This window comes from Hemitrygon akajei, chromosome 23 (assembly GCF_048418815.1).
Source record: "Hemitrygon akajei chromosome 23, sHemAka1.3, whole genome shotgun sequence".
NCBI lineage: Eukaryota > Metazoa > Chordata > Chondrichthyes > Myliobatiformes > Dasyatidae > Hemitrygon > Hemitrygon akajei.
In genome coordinates, this window is record NC_133146.1 from 38,240,338 (window position 1) to 38,258,019 (window position 17,682).

Sequence of the window (17,682 nt, forward strand, 5' to 3'; positions counted from 1 at the left end):
AATGCTTCCCAAAAGATCTAAAATATTTTCCCTTTGATATAATATAAATATTGTAAATTCCTGTGGTTCTTTAATCTTTCAATTGGCTGAACCTTTTTAAACTAATAAAGTTTGTTATTGAAGAAAGTTGTATAGTTATTACCACTTGCAGTATGTTTCCCTGAAGCAGTTGGTGATAACCAAATAATGAATTGGACTTTGTGATAAAATCTTCTGCAAAAAGGATGCAATGTGACAATGCTTTAAATCCTGTACATTGTCACAGCAATGTGAAGGTTGTATTATTAGTTTCAGCAGCATAATTAGTAATGTGTACTGTTTTCTGCAGGTCCAAGGAATGTCTTTTGTTGCTGCTGTTCTTATCCTTAATTTAGAAGAAGCTGATGCTTTCATAGCATTTGCAAACCTGTTGAACAAACCCTGTCAGCTGGCATTTTTCCGTGTGGATCATGATATGGTGAGGACATTGCAGGATGTATCATGAAACAGATTACATGCTGTTATTTGTTTCCTATGAAACATGAACAATCTGGTATGTAACCTGTATAAATTCAACAAAAATTGTTCTACCTGGATTTATTTCCCTTTTGTTCTGTTAAGAAACGATGATGCGCCCTCATTCTTCAGTGGAACCCCCAACAATTGGTCTCTAAAACCAGTTCTACTTTTTTTAGTTTTTCATAACAAAAGTTGACTATTTATGCCAGTGTACATGAACAACTGTGACATGCAGCCTTTTTCAGATTAAAGTTGCAACTTAATTATTCTCATAAGTGTCTTCGAAATTAACATCTAAAAAAAAGTTTAAAAAAAATGTTACATCACCCAGTTTTCAAACTGGGTGAAGTAACATACCCTGGCCATATCTGCCGAATAATAGCTCATAAATAATGACACCATGGGACAGGGGTGAGGGGAAATTTTTTTTTTAAAAAGTGAAAGGAATACTCTCAAGGGACTTTCATTTAGCCCAAAATGTGGAACACTGTATCTCCTTTCGATAGTCCTTCCTTCACATTTATGGACTAGCTACAAGAACTGAAAAAACTATTCTTTCTGGTTCTTTTTTTTTGTAATGCATGTTACATTCTGTAATTATTCTAAACCAAATTGATTTAAAAATCAAATTAGAAATTTTGGAGCTTTTATTTTGAACTAATGCCAGAGTTTTTTTTAAGAAGCATTTAAGTATATTTTTTAATCAGGGAAATGATAAAATTGGATTAAAGGTTTTTAAAATTCATCAATTGGAATGTTAAACTATTGAGTATATGTTCTCCTCCTCAGATGCTGAAGTATTTTGCATCATATGAAGTGTTTTTTGAGGAAAATCTTCCAAAGCTTTTTGCGCACTTCATGAAAAATAGTTTGACTCCTGATATCTATCTTATAGACTGGTAAGTGAATAAAAAATTTTAGATGTTAAATTGTTCATCTTAGGATAATATTTAGTATGCATATTGACTAATAATCATCATACTTGATCTAATTGTATTATACTGCTTGAATGACAAGATATACTTTGTGATGTATAGTGTATATATAGTGTTGTTAATTACGTAATACTGCATAGCCACAGTATCTGCTCTAAAATTCATTTTCTGTTGTATTCTTTAATTGTAGGATATTTACACTCTACAGTAAGTCATTGCCCCTTGACCTGGCTTGTCGAGTCTGGGATGTCTTTTGCCGTGATGGGGAAGAGTTCCTTTTTCGGACAGCTCTGGGCATTCTCAAGTTGTATGAGGATATTTTAGTACAAATGGATTTTATTCACATAGCTCAATTCCTTACCAAACTGCCTGAAGATATTGCATCGGAAAAACTGTTTGCTTGCATTACTGCTGTTCAGATGCACAGCAGCAACAAAAAATGGACACAGGTGAGGAAATGCATATTTTGTTTTGTATTCAATTCACTAGTATTAGTAGCTCAGAATGTTAAAATCCTTTTTAGTTGAAGACAGTGTAGATCGTATAAAGCCTCCAAGCAATCAGAGATCACTCAAACATTTTTACTACTTGTGATGAATGAGATTGTCATGTAAATGTTCCAAAGTATGAAACTTTAATGTGTTGTAAAGTGAGAGTTTAAGGAAATTGTTATTTATTTTAGATTTGTCTGTAAAGGAATTTTTAACACAATATAATAAGAACCTAAGACAGGGAGCAGACTCAGACCATTCGGCCCATTCTCCTGCCTTCTCCCTATAACCTTTCTCACCCTGACTAGTTAAGACATTATCAACATGCGCCTTAAATGCGGAGTGATCAGTGACATGGCCTCCATAGCCATTTGTGGCAACGAGTTTCACAGATTCACCACCCTCTGGCTAAAGAAATTCCTCCGGCTAAAGAAATTCCTCCTCATCTCTTTTCAAAATGGTCATCCTTCTGTTTTCTATTTTAAGGCAGTGCCCTCTGATCTTAGACTCCCCCATCCCCACCACAGGAAACACCCTCTCTATATTCACTCTTACAACATTCAATAAGTTTCAATGAGATCCTCCCACATTCTTGTGAACCTCCTCTGAACCCTCTCCAATGTCAGCACATTCTTTCTTAAATAATGGGTCCAAAACTGCTCACAATATTCCAAATGATGCCAGTGACTCATACCGCCTCAGCTTTACATCATTGCTTTATATTCTAGTCCTCTTAAAATGAATGCTAACATTGGATTCACCACCTTTACCACTGATTTCAAACTGCAAATTAACCTTTAGAGAATCCCAAATCCCTTTGCACCTCAATTTTTTTTATTTTCTCCATTTAGAAAATAGTCTATGCTTTTATTCCTTCTACCAAAGTGCATGACCATACACTTTCTGACACTGTATTTCATCTGCCACCTCTTTGCCTATTCTGCTAATCTGTCTGAGTCCTTCTGTTCCTCAACACTACCTGCTCCTCCACCTGTCTTCATATTGTCCACAAACTTGGCCACAAAGCCATCAATTTCATCATCCAAATTGTTGACGCGCAATGTAAAAAGAATTGGTCCCAACATAGACCCCTGTGGGACACCACTAGTCACTAGCAGCCAATCCAAAAAGGCTCCCTTTATTGCCACTCTTTGCCTCCTGCCAGTCAGCCAATGCTTTATCCATGCTAGTATCTTTCCTGTAATACCATGGACTCAGTCTTGTTCAGCAGCTTCATGTTGGCACCTTGTCAAAGGCCTGAAAATCCAAGTACGTGATATCAACCAATTCTCCTTTGTCTGTCTTGCTTGTTATTTCTTCGAAGAGTCCTCACAGATTTTATCAGGTAAGATTTTCCCTTGAGGAAACCCTGCTGACGTTACCCTATTTTATCATATGCCTCCAATATCTCAAAACCACATCCTTAACAATCGACTCCAATATTGTCCCAACCACTGAGGTCAGGCTAACTGGCTATAATTTCCCTTCTGCCTCAGCCCCTTCATGCATATGAATCTGGTGACATACTTGTTCGTAAGCTTTTATCTGTCATCAATAATTACACATTTTCTTCTGAGGTAAAATCTACTTAAATATCACATTATTGACAAATAACATTTCTGATAGTATTTTGATTTTTTTTGAAGTTGTTTAGTTATGATTGTAACCCTATAGCAATGGCTACCATAATATTATGATTCTAGCACTCAATATATGGCAAGTTACAGTCCTAATTTCCTTTCTCAAATTACTGGATTTAATTACAGTATTTAAAGATTCTAATAGATTAGAAGATTAGAAGTTCTATGAGGGACATCACTTTACGTGATTAAAGGTTTCTCATTACACTGTTAAAGGATAAGGTGACTGGCATGGTTGATATACAGTGGCATGCAAAAGTTTGGGCACCCCAGACAAAATTTCTGTTACTGTGAATAGTTAAGTGAGTAGAAGATGAACTGATATCCAGAAATCATAAAGTTAAAGGTGAAACATTCTTTTCAACATTTTAAGCAAGATTAGTGTATTATTTTTGTTTTGTACAATTTTAGAGTGGGGAGAAAAAGGAAAGGAGCACCATGTGAAAGTTTGGGCACCCCAAGAGATTTGAGCTCACAGATAACTTTTACCAAGGTCTCAGACCTTAATTAGCTTGTTCGGGCTATGGCCTGTTCACAGTCATCGTTAGGAAAGGCCAGGTGATGCAAATTTCAAAGTTTTATAAATACCCTGACTCCTCAAACCTTGTCCCAACAATCAGCAGCAATGGGCTCCTCGAAGCAGCTGCCTAGCACTATGAAAATTAAAGTAAGTGATGCCCACAAAGCAGGAGGCTATAAGAAGATAGCAAAGCATTTTCAGGTAGCCATTTCCTCAGTTCATAATGTAATTGAGAAATGGCAGTTAACAGGAACGGTAAAGGTCAAGTTGAGGTCTGGAAGACCAAGAAAACTTTCCGAGAGAAAACTGCTCGTAGGATTGCTAGAAAGGCAAATCAAAATCCCCGTTTGATGCAAAAGACCTTCAGGAAGATTTAGCAGACTCTGGAGTGGTGGTGCACTGTTCTACTGTGCAGCGACACCTGCACAAATGTGACCTTCATGGGAGAGTCATCAGAAGAAAACCTTTCCTGCATCCTCACCACAAAATTCAGCATCATAAGTTTGCGAAGGAACATTTAAACAAGCCTGATGCATTCTGGAAACAAGTCCTGTGGACTGATGAAGTTGAAATAGAACTTTTTGGCTGCAATGAGCAAAGGTATGTTTGGAGAAAAAAGGGTGCAGAATTTCATGAAAAGAACACCTCTCCAACTGTTAAAGCACGGGGGTGGATTGATCATGTTTTGGGCTTGTGTTGCTGCCAGTAGTATGGGGAACATTTCACTGGTAGAGGGAAGAATGAATTCAATTAAATACCAGCAAATTCTGGAAGCACACATCACACCATCTGTTTAAAAAAAAAGCTGAAGATGAAAAGAGGATGGCTTCTACAACAGGATAATGATCCTGAACACACCTCAAAATCCACAATGGACTACCTCAAGAGGCGCAGGCTGAAGGTTTTGCCATGGCCCTCACAGTCCCTCGACCTAAACATCATCGAAGATCTGTGGATAGACCTTAAAAGAGCATTGCAGGCAAGGCAGCCCAAGAATCTCACAGAACTAGAAGCCTTTTGCCAGGAAGAATGGGGGAAAATCCCCCAAAGAAGAACTGAAAGTCTCTTACAGAAATCGTTTACAAACTGTGATACTTGCCAAAGGGGGTGTTACTAAGTACTGACCATGAAGGGTGCCCAAACTTTTGCTTCGGGCCCTTTTCCTTTTTTGTTATTTTGGAACTGTAAAAGATGGAAATAATAAAGTAATCTTGCTGAAAATATTAAAGAAATATGTCATCTTTAACTTTATGCCTTTTGGAAATCAGGTAATCTTTTACTTGCTTAGCTTTTCACAGTAACAGAAATATTGACCAGGGGTGCCCAAACTTTTGCATGCCACTGTATATTTAGTTTGTGATACCTATGTGTACTCAGAACACAAACATTTGGATGATGCCCAGAATAAGTGAATAAAGTATCATTCTCAACACCTGTGCTTACTATTGCAAGGATCCACAAGGAAGATGTACCCCATGTTTGTCAGTCGACTTGCTACATTGACCAGTGTTGGTTCTGGCTAGATTATTAGTAGCCACTGTTGTAAAAGCTGGCAAATACAGTGGTGCTGAGCTGTAAATCAAGCTCAGGGTGTGGTCAATAAACTAATTGACATGAGCCAGTAATTTTTACTCAATTTTTTTTTTGTTGTTATTGAGATTTAACCAAGATGTTAAACAGCATACTGAGCCTGAATGCTGAATAACCTTGCTGACCTCACATCTTAATGTAGAATAATTTGAAAATACCACGGATTTAAAAAAAAGAAACAAATCTGTATGTTCTAAATTGGTTTATGTTTACTCATTTTACTTTTGCCTTCTGATCCCCTTAAGTAGCACATAGTGAATTGGGTGATCAGTGGATGCCTGCTTTATTCAAACACCTACCCAATTAGAAGAGGGTTTAGGTACTATCAGTCTTGGGATCAAGATTCAAGTTTATTTACCACGTATACATCGAAACATACAGTGAAATGCATCACTTGCATTAACAATCAACGCATCCGAGGGTGTGGTGGGGCAGTCTGCAAGTGTCGACACACATTCCAGTGCCAAAGTAACATTTTCAAAATGCTCAGCAGAACACAGCACACAGCACAAGAAAACAATTCACTACTCTCTCCCACCCTCGGCACCATCTTGGTCACTGATACTTTGAAAGTGATTGGTAATATGTATTCACAAGATTAAAATGGAAGTCATGTATCAGCCTTTGGGCTTTTAGGTAAAATCATAGGAAATGATTAAAGTTTGGAGAGAGAGCACAGGACAGGATGAAATAATTTTTGAATTGGGATGACAAGGAAAGATGGTATCATATGAAATAACTTAAATAATTAGATCATTGGGAAGCAAGATATTTGTCACTGATAAAAGAACCATCTCACAAATGTGCAGCGGGTCATGTGGCATGCATTTTCCCTTTCCCAGCCTCTTTCTGTCAGGTAGGCTGTATGACCAGAAAGAGCAGTGTTGAGGGGACACTCAGACTGAAAATAAAAGCAAACCATAAAATAAGAAATCTAACTATATTTTATTTCATTTTAAAAGATAAAATTAACATTGGGGTTAAGAATCTTTTTTTTATCTATAATTTTATAAAATTATTTTAAACCACATATTGTTAGTTTTTTTGGGGCTAGAGAGTCGTTACTTCAATTTCAATTCAATTCAAATTTAATTGTCATTCAACCATACATGAATGCTCATGAATACAGCCAAATGAAACAGCATTACTCTGGGGCCAAGGTGTGAAACATAGTACCAACAGTCACACATAGCACAAGGTAGAAAACACATATTGGTATCTCAGCCACGCAATTAAAAAAAAGTCCAAACTCGAGCCATCAATCTACAGACGGCCACTATAGAACTTGTCTTCTGCCAAGTGAACGCTGGGGGGCAGCACTGACTCCATCGTGGGGTTTATTATACCATTAACAAGTTGCACCTTATTGAACAAAGTGCAAATAATGGTATTTTGGCAGCAAAAATAATGCAGCTAATGGTTGAAGTTCGTATCAGTTAAGACTTTCTTTATTAATTGCAACCTAATGGGGAAGTGTGAATTTCTGTATTGAGATTTCTTGTGTAGTGCAGAAATCATTCCGTTTCCTTCATTATATAGTGAGTGCTGACAGAGTTGTAGTTTTCTCACACAAATTGCAATGTCATTGGAAAAAGGCAATAAGCAGTTGTGTAGAAGGGGATAAAATTGGAATGACTGATCAGAGTTGGATGTTTATTCAAAGGATATTTAATGTCATAGGACATTAAATGAACTAGGAAACCAGCATCAGTGATAAGTCACTTGGAATACAGCAACATCATAGAAGTTCTGATATTCTAGAACAAAATGAAAATAAGAGATCTACGTAAGTGTTGCCTTTTTAGTCTCTCTTTATATTTTGCCATAGGGTAGTTACAACAATTTGAATCTAATGTAGAACCAAGTAGAGGAACACTTGAAAGCACTTTAGTGGATTCATACAAAGACTGATTTTGCCACATGGTATTTTCTCCTTGGAGCCAATGTTTAATTAAAAGACAAAGAACTTCATGAATGGAAATTCCAGAGCTTAGGGCCCAGAGAGCCAAAAGCATCTCTGGCCCCCTTTATATGCAATCATTTAGTTAGTCTCACTGGTGGCAGAGTTGGAGGAGACTACAGAGAGGGATATGGAAACAGTATTTTAACTAGTATTGACTCGGGAGCTAACAAATGGAAATGACGGTAGAGCTATCAGATTCTTACACAGCAGCAAGATTTTGGTAAGTTAACTTATGGAAGGGTTGGGGGAGAATGGACAACATTATTATGACTGAGACTGGAGATAACTTGGGCATGGAAGAGGATGACGTGTTTCAGCAGTCTTGATGAAGTGGATATGCACCAAGAAGTTGCTTGAGATAGAAAAGTAACATGCTGTGTATATCGATTTTGTTGCCTGAATGTATTAGAATATCACAGAACTGGGTGACCGTCAGGAAGTAGAATGGGGATAGGCAGCCAGTATAGAGTACCTCTGTAGCCATTTCCCTCAACAATGTGGAATTGAAAATCTAGTGTGTGTGTGGTGGTGATGATACACTACTGGATTGTCCTAAAGACCCATTTAATTCACAAATGTTCTTCATGGAAGGAAGATGTGCCTGCTAGACCTAGTCTATATGACTCCAGTAACAGAGTGACAGTCAGGAGGTGGAAAGGGGATAGGCAGCCAGTGCAGAGTACCCCGTGCCCCTTCTCCTCAACAACAGGTATACCACTTTGGATACTGTTGTTTGAGGGTTGGAGGGAGGGGCAGAGGAGAGCCACAGCAGAACTGCTGAACAGTTTTGGCCCAAAACATCGACTGTACTTTTCTCCATAAATGCTGCCTGGCCTGCTAAGTTCCTCCAACACTTTGTGTATATTGCAAGTGACAGAAATTTGTGTAGGGGAACACTCAGCAGGTAGTGAACATAAAATGTCGTTAGTTTCAAAGTAATTGTGGAAAAGGAAGGATAAGTCTGGTCCTCGTGTTGAGATTCTAAATTGGAGAAAAGCCGATTTTTTTTTGATGGTATCAGAAAAGATCTGGCAAGTGTGGACTGGGACAGGCTGTTTTCTGGAAAAGTTGTACTTGGTAAGAGGGACGCCTTCAAAAGTGAAATTTTGAGAGTACAGAGTTTGTATATTCTTGTCAGAATAACAAGTTTAGGGAATTTTTTTTTCCACTAGAATGTGGAAGGTTGAGGGGAGATTTGATAGAAGTATGCAAAATTATGAGGAGTATAGATAGGGTAAATGCTAACAGGCTTTTTCCACTGAAGTTGGGTGAGACTACAACTAGAGGTCATGGGTTAATGGTGAAAGGTGATATGGTTAAAGGGAACATGAGGGAGAACTTCTTCACTCAGTGATGAGAGTGTGGAATGAGCTGCCAACGCAAGTGGTGGATGTGGGTTCAATTCCAACATTTAAGGGAAATTTGGATAAATACATGGATGTGAGGGGAATGGAGAACTCTGGTCTGGGTGCAGGTCGATAGGACCAGGTAGATTAATGGTTCAGCTGGACTAGCTGGCTGAAGGGCCTGTTTCTGTGAGGTAGTGACTCTAAAATTTGAACCTAAAGACAGCATTTCAGCCTAAGATGTCCATGCCAGTAAAAAAAAAGCAATTACCAATCACATTGTTTTAGTACATAATTGATAGTCCTGCAAATTTCAACATACCAAGACACATTTTGAGTGTAGCAACAGATTCTTCCATACTCTTTGGCAACAATTTCCAGACCATTGCCATTCTCTGTATAGATTTTCTGTACTCATTGCTAATCCTACTTAAAATCTTTATCCCTTGGTTTTTTGACCACCTACTTTAGAAGATGGTATGTTTGACTCTAATCTCTCCTATCAGTGTCTTTTCTAGAAAAATCCACCCCAGTCTGTCTAATCTTAGGTACAGGTCCTCCCCATGTTACATATGCCTGATCTATGGATATCCTGCACATATGAACATGTGTTCAGGAGACCGCAATTGATGGAAAAGGACTTGCTGCTTACTGTGTGGCTGCAGATCTCTTCAGCTGCGTGGGAATGAGACATTTAAAAAGTTCAAAGAAACTAATACTGGCAGGTTAACAGAAGTCCACCAGTGTGATCTGGACAGTGGGCTTCATTCTCACTGCCCATCTTATTTTTACTTAGCAATGTTCTTACCTGAACTACTCATCAGTGAGGTGTTACCTCTTTTTATTTTTCATCATATTTTGTATCACCTTGAGCCCTCTGGATTTCATTTCCTTGCCTTCCTCTGTCATTAATGTTATAACTAAAGTTTTGCCTTAATTTGGAAAATCATGCATCCGATATTCTTCTGCAAACAGCTGCTTGTTCTCCTGTGATGTGACTTAATCTTTATTCACTTTATTTCAATTCCTGGAATGCATTAAAGCACTAAGAAAACACTTAAATAAAAGTACTCCTGGATCTGTGAACAGCCCAGGATGGGTAATAGTTGATCAGATGAATTATTTTATAGACAGATTAATGGCAAAGAGGAGTATGGTCAGGGTAATGGCATTGCAAATTGATTCAGATTTTGAGGAGCATGCAATATCTTTTACAATTTGTATAGAATGTTACTGAAGTTAATAATCTCTTCTCATGATTGAGCATTTCAACCACCAGAGGGCTACAACCACCAAGACACAAGGGTAGATCATTCCTCCTTGCATCCTCTGATAATTACATGAGAGAGATTCATAATAAAGAGGAATTTTTTTTGGTTCTCTCTTAAGAATTTGGAATAATGTAAAGTGTTGAAGTGCAACCATTAATAGTGGATGCCTGGTTAAAGCATTGATTTGTGGTTTTCTGGAAAGAATTCCAAGTTCCACGATTAGAGGTGTTTTACTTGTTTGATTTCTTATATACATTAATATATTAATAATGATACAAATCTTCTCCATTCTAGATTTATAAACATCAGAATCATTTGTACATGATACCTCATTCTTCCCTTTTATAACCTGCAGGTATTTGCGTCACTGATGAAGGAAAACAAAGAAATTGAGAAGAATCACAATCCTGCCCTGAAAAGTTAATATTCCTTTGGAGATGTTGATGCTTGCAGGAGTATTTAAAAATTAATGGTGTAGCAGTACTACATGGAAATGTCTTCGGTGCATCTGTTTAAAATTGTTGTCAGAGTTAAAGTTAAAGAACTGAATATATTTGGACTGTTGATGACCCAAAGATCTGTGTGTGTTGCACACATTGATGGGAAGAATAATGGTGCAGGTGAGCTTCTTGTGGCTTACGCCCAGCAAAAATGAAGAATTGTTTACACTAGTGTCAGTATTAAAAGAAAAGTGGAGTCCTGTGCAAAGTAGTTTATTCTGCATTTATTAGCTGATTGCAAACTGAGATGTAAAATTTCTGAGCACTTATAGACCATCTTTCTATACCATGTTTCTGGTGCACAGCATACCTCCAAAGCCAGCTGATTCCCGGAAACTACCTAAAGTGGACCAAACGGATTTTGAATTGCTGCCCTCCATTACGTGTAGCTTTTTACTGATGATCCTACATCGGAAATAGCTGGTTTTTACTTTTTAATACAGTCGTTTTGCTTTCTAAGATTCTGAGATAAAAAGCCTAACAGGAGAGAGCATTAAAACCAGTACCGTTCTGCTTTACAGAACCACATTTGTTAACCTGTAAAGTACTTGGTTTCAAAATATTGCACAACATTCTCTTTAATATTTCCATGTTTTCTGGAAACACAAAGATTTTTATTCAAGTACTGAGCTATGGCATTTTTGATTACTGAACTGTACTACAAATATTTTTTAAAAACTCATTTCAGTACTATCTGTTTTATTTTCGGGTGCTTGTAGCAGTGGAAATGTAGATGTTGTATAATCTCCGAACCTACAGGTGAATTGCAGACAGAATGGTAGAACTGTGAAATGTCCAAGTTTAGAAAATTCCAAATATACTCTTACTACAGTTAAGTTAGTGTGTCTCAGCTGAAAATTCTTTGTGATTGTCCTCAGGCAGGTGCTATGGGGCTTGACATTAGCAACTGTGTAAATGTTTTATAATGTGCAATACAGAAAACTCCCAAAATGATAGTGCTTTGCACAAAGTTTTGAAATGTAAACCCTGATAGCATTAACTAAAATTTATTTCAAATCAGGTGATGAAAACTGAGAATTATTGCAGTGTATACTATATTACATTGCACAGAACTGTTGTTTGCTCACAATGGAAAGAGGAGGCGAAGTCATTTGTTAGTAATCACTTAAATACCAGAGGGCTAATGATCAGGCTTTTTTTCTAACCTGGTGAAATTTATGAAGTGAAAGGTGATAGATGTTTGTGTAAATTTGAGATTTGTGTAGTGTGCAAATTACAGCTAAACTTTCTTAAATTTTTGTTTTTTTATTTGAAAGAATTTGTACTTTATTTTGTACTTCTAGCAAAATCAGCTCTATTCCTGTAATGCAAGTCATTATTGAATTATAAAACTGAATTCTGTAGAGATGTTTGCCATTGAGTTTGTTTTGAATTCTTTATTAAAAGAATTGGCATGTTCTATAAGCATTAATATACTACAGATGGAGTGCAAAATACTTTGAAATATACATTTTTATTTATATACCCTTACATTTAGTTAAATGAATTTCTTTATCTTACTTTCTATTGTACAGATTTCATATTGAATTCAAATGCAATGTATATGCAAATTGTAAATAGAAAGGAAACAGTCCACAGATACCACTAGACATCAATTTCATATGTAAATAAAGTATGAAGTCAAGTGCCTTCAAATGTGTGCTTTTGTTTTAGTTCTGCATAATTTTTAATGGATTTATCTTCATTGTTGTAGTCCAAACATGAGAAAGGTTTGGTACTGGTATTTTTGAAAAAGCAAAATGACTCAGTTCACAATCTCGGCTTTGTACTTTGATATTTCTTCTTGCAAGACAACCATTCCTAATAATTATTTTTGTGTTGGGCTGATTAGTGAAAGTTTCCACAAAACCGTGTTTTTGTCATCAAAAAGTGAAACTGGGTAAAATGTCTTTGGTATATTTTCCCACCTATAGGTGGTTTATCAAACATTAAAAACCTCTGATGCTGGTTTCATTAATTATGTTGAGATCCTTAGCACATCTAAAATTTTGAATTTCCATTGTATTTGCATAACACTTAATGCAAAGTGGTCCAACAAATATGGGTTATGTGTCCTTTGGGTGTTAGTCTTTACGGTTTGTTAGGCTGGCAAATAATTTGCTCAGATCCATTTGTTAGAGTTGCCACCAAAAAGTACTTTTGGGAATACTATTAACCTAATGATGCAGCCAATTAACCAACTAAGAAAAAAAATTCTTAATCTAGTTTAAATGTGCGACCAAGTATTTTACAATTATTCCTCCAGGTTGATGTATGGACAGATTTTAGGATGCAGGTTTATAGCTCCCTGATGAGTGGCAACATAAGAAAAATAAAGTAAAAAAAAAAATGAATACCATACTTAGTTTCATCACCAGTAATGTAAATGTCAGGAAGGCATGTTACAGCTGTATAAAAGTTTGGTTAGGTCATGTTTGGAGTATTGTATGTAATTCTGGTTGCTGTATTACAGGGTTTGCAGAGGGTGTTGAAGGGGTTCACCACGATTTTGCCTGGATTGAGCTTTATTAAGATAGGTTGGACAAACATCCACTGTTTACTCTGGAGTATCTGAGGCTGAGGAGTGACCTAATTCAAGTACATAAAAATGAGAAGCAAAGATACGGTAGTCTTATTTTTCCTGGTGGTGAAAATATCAGATACTAGAGGACATAGCTTTAAGGTGAACATGTGTAAGTTTAAAGGAGATTTAAGGCATTTAGACAGACACATAAACAGTCAAAGGATATAGACCAAGTAGCAGCAAATGGGATTAAGTTTGATAGCTGCTATGATTGGTAGAAACACTGTGGGCCAAAGGGCTCTCCTTCCATGCAATCCAAAGGAATGGCAGGGACCAAAACTGTTTTACACCAGTGGTGTTGCAGGAGTTGCCAGTCAGCGTTGAACTCAATGCAGGACTGCCTTAGGGTCTCCAGCCCCAGATATTCTCTCTGGGTTTACTCCCGAAGCCTTCCCCATCAGAAGCTATAGCCACATGGCAGTGGCAGTTTGTGATCAGAATTTTCTTTCTAGATGTGCTGCCAACCACAGCTGACAAACCCCATCTGGTTTTAAGGCACCAAAACCCATCTTCGCCCCTTCTGTCAGTAGAAACTGTTCCACTGGGCTTAGTTGCAAAGCCACATGTGAAGGCCAGGAGCTGGACTTATCAAAGGCTACTTATGACACATAACTACTGGGAGCATTTAGTAGATTGTGGGAGCTTATCCCCACTACTACCTCTGGCTATAACAACTTCAAGGAACCAAAATAACAACTTCAAAAATAACAAACATTAATTGTAAGACTTCTCTACCTTTTGACTCTCTTTCCCTTAGCATTACTTAGTTTATTATTGTCACATGTACCAAAATACAGTGGAAAAACTTTTACTGCCATCCATATAGATCACTTCAAAGCTGACATATGTACAAAAGGAAAAAACAGTAACATTGCAGAATGTAGTGAACAGTTACAGTAAGTGTGATGCAGGTAGACAATAGGTGCAAGAGACATGACAAGGTAGATTGAGAAATGAGTTCATCTTTATTATACAATAGCTCCATTCAAGAGCCTATTGACACTGGGATAGAAGCTATCTTTGAGACTGGTGTGCATTTGCAAGTTTTTGAATCTAAAGTCTGACGGGAAGGGGAAGGTCTTTAATTATTTAGATATTTTCCTAAGGCAGTGGGAAAGGTAGGAAGAGCCTATGGAAGGGAGGCTGGTGTTTGTGATAAACTGAGCTGTGTCCACAATTCTTTCCCAATTTTTTTGCAAATTTTTTGCAACCTTGGGTTGTACCGAGTTATAGTGCATCCAAGTAGGATGCTTCCTACAAAGCATCTATGAAAATTAGTGTGTCCCAGTGACTTTGTATCAAATTTCCTTAGCCTTCTGAGGAAGCCTAGTTACTGGTTTGCTTTGTTAGGGTAAGGGACTGAGGATACAGACTTCTGAGACACCTGTGTTGAGGATAATTGTGGCAGAAGTTCAAAGTGAATAGTTAAAGTACAGATATGTCAGCATATGTAACCCTGAGATTAATTTTCTTGTGGGCATCTCAATAAATACAAAGAAACAATGGAATAAATGAAAACTACACATCAAAGACAAATCAACAGAAGGCAATTTATAAAAAAGAAAAGATTAAATATGAAGGTAAGCTAGCCAATGATATAAAGGAGGATACCAAAAGTTACTTTCAGATATTAAAAGAGAGGCGAGAGTGGATATTGGACAATTGGGGAAAATGACACTGGACAGGTAGTAATGGGGGACAAACAAATAGCGGACAAACGTAATAAGTATTTTGCATCATTCCTCAGTGTGGAAGATGCTTGCAATAGGCCAGAAATTCAACAGTGTCATGAGGCAGAACTGATTACTAAGAAGAAACTTGTGAAGCTGAAAAGTCTGGACCAGATGCACTACACCCAGTGTTCTGAAAGAGGTGACTAAAGAGATTGTGGAGACATTAATAATGATCTTTAAAGAATCATTAGATTATGGAATGGATCTGGAGAACTAGAAAATTGCAAATGTCACTAAACTCTTTAGGAAGGGAGGGAGACAAAGGAAATGAGAGGCCAGTTATCCTGACCTCAGTGGTTAGGAAAATGTTGAAGTCTATTATTAAGGATGAGGTTTCAAAGTACTTGGAGGTACATAATAAAGTAGGAAAGTCAGTCGATATTGTTTACTTGGATTTTCAGAAGGCCTTTGACAGAAGGTGCCATACGTGAGGCTGCTTGACAATATATGAGTCCATTGTATTACAGGAAAGGTATTAACATGGATAGAAGAATGGCTGATTGGCAGGAGGCAGAGAGTAAGAATGAAGAGGTCCTATTCTGGTTGGGTGCCAGTGACTAGTGATCCCCAGGGCTAAGTGCTGGGACTGCTTATATGTTATATGTCAATGATTTGGATGATGGAATTGATGGTTTTGTGGCTAAGTTTGCTAATGATACCATGATAGGTGGCAGGCAGATAGTGTTGAAGAAGCAGAGAGGCTGGAGAGGAACTTTGACTAGGAGAATGAGCAAAGAAGTAGCAGATGGAATATAGTGTTGGGAAGTGTACAGTCATACACTTTGGTAGAAGGAATAAAGGTGTAGTCCAGAGGTTATCCATGCTGGTTCAGGAGCCTGATGGTTGTAGAAAACTTAAATATAGCATTGGAGCTGTACTTAGCCTTACAAGCATGTTATAACCTGTCCTGTCATTTTATAGCATGTTGTAACTCTTAACGGTGGTGTCTGAACAGAGGAAGCTCTCCAAGTTGCATGCCATCTTCATAATGTACTGGTTAGGCACAGGAGTACGTTCAGCCAGAGACTCATTCCACCAAGAGCATCATAGGAAGTCATTCCTGCCTGTGGCCATCAAACTTTACAACTGCTCCCTTGGAGTGTCAGACACTCTGAGCCAATAGGCTGGTCCTGGACTTATTTCCACTTGGAATAATTTAATTATTAGTATTTAATTATTTATGGTTTTATATTGCTATATTTCTACACTATTCTTGGTTGGTGCAACTGTAATGAAACCCAATTTCCCTCGGGATCAATAAAGTATGTCTGTCTGTCTTACTGACTATGATCTGTTGGTTAGGAAGTTAAGGATCTAGTTGTAGAAGGAAATAAAGAGTCCTTGGTCTAGGAGTTTGGAGATGAGTTTATTTAGAATTATGGCATTAAAGGTAGAGATTTAGTTAATCAACTGGGGTCTAATATTAGTGTCTTTGTTATCCAGATACTCCAGTGATGAGTGTTGGGCAGGGAGATGGCATGTACTGTGGACCTGTTTCAGTGATTGGTGAGTTGCAGTGGGTCAGGGTTCCTGTGATGCTGAAGTTGATGTGTGCCATGTCCAGCCTCTCAAAGCACTTCATGGTGGTGGATGTCAAACACACTGAGCAATAGTCATTATAGTATGGAACTTTCTTTTGTCTCCAAGGTCTTAAAGCAGGTGGGAACCTCAGATGGGAGCAAGGAGAGATTAAAAATGTCTGCAGATACTCTTGCCATATGATCAGAGCAGGATCTGAAGACATGGCTGGGGACACCATATTGACCAAACACTTTCCATGGGTTCACTCTGCGGAAGATTGGTCTGCTATCTGTAGTAGTTTAGGTACGTTTATGTCATTGTTTTATATGCCTTGCAAATTTCCACAACATCTTGTTACCATATTGACCCTTGTCACGTGACTGGGGTTGAAGCTATACTGGACTTGAGGTAATGGTCTTGTGATGGTGGAGTGACATCATTTTCCCGCCAGTAGAGATCATGTGACAGTTTTTTTTTACAGGGTATAAAAGGAGGACCCCTCCCTGTGAGGAGGGGCAGTTCGTGGCTGGATTTGCAATGTTGACTTCATGCCACTGCGTGATTTAATGTTATGATACAGTTTAGTTGAGAGATGAAGTTTTATCTAATGCCTAAAGTTTAAAAGGTCATTGCCAGCAGTTTCTTTACAATACTGCGAGTTGAGAATCAGTGGAGAGTGAAGATCGGAGTTCGGGAGTTAAAGATCGAGGAGAATCGATTTCAACGGTGAAATGGGTTCGACCTTGTTTGATCCTTATTCGGAAGGATTTCGTTGACTATTCTCGTGTTAATCCCTGGGAAATACCAGAAAGGATTGAGAATGGTGGTAAAGGAAAGGTCAGTGCCTTTAAGCCGTTTTGTTCCATAAATTCTTCGTGGGAAAAGTTCGACTTTGGGGAACCGAAGCAAAACGACGTGAAAGAGAATTTAAATCGTCTTAAAAAGTCTCTCCTTTTAAATGGACTGTGAGCATTTTGAACTTTTGGCAATACTACTTTAAAAAAGTGTTCTTGCAACATTGCTTTAAGGACTGTTTAAGCTGCCGCACAGTAGCTGATTTCCGGTTACGTTAGTGATTTGTTTACTTTTG

The 17,682-nt window shown here is 37.8% G+C and overlaps 1 protein-coding gene across 3 annotated transcripts in view; it reads left to right on the forward strand.

Moving 5' to 3' along the window:
- Positions 1–12,410, forward strand: part of tbc1d12b (TBC1 domain family, member 12b) — an 85,312-nt gene extending 72,902 nt beyond the window's left edge. For all 3 annotated transcript variants that reach the window (XM_073027446.1, XM_073027447.1, XM_073027448.1), the window contains 4 exons: positions 329–457; positions 1,288–1,397; positions 1,624–1,882; positions 10,610–12,410. In XM_073027446.1, the coding sequence (XP_072883547.1) occupies positions 329–457; positions 1,288–1,397; positions 1,624–1,882; positions 10,610–10,678 (567 nt within the window). In that variant the 3' untranslated portion in view covers positions 10,679–12,410. The remainder of the gene's footprint in view (positions 1–328; positions 458–1,287; positions 1,398–1,623; positions 1,883–10,609) is intronic.
- The last annotated feature ends 5,272 nt before the right edge of the window (positions 12,411–17,682 follow it).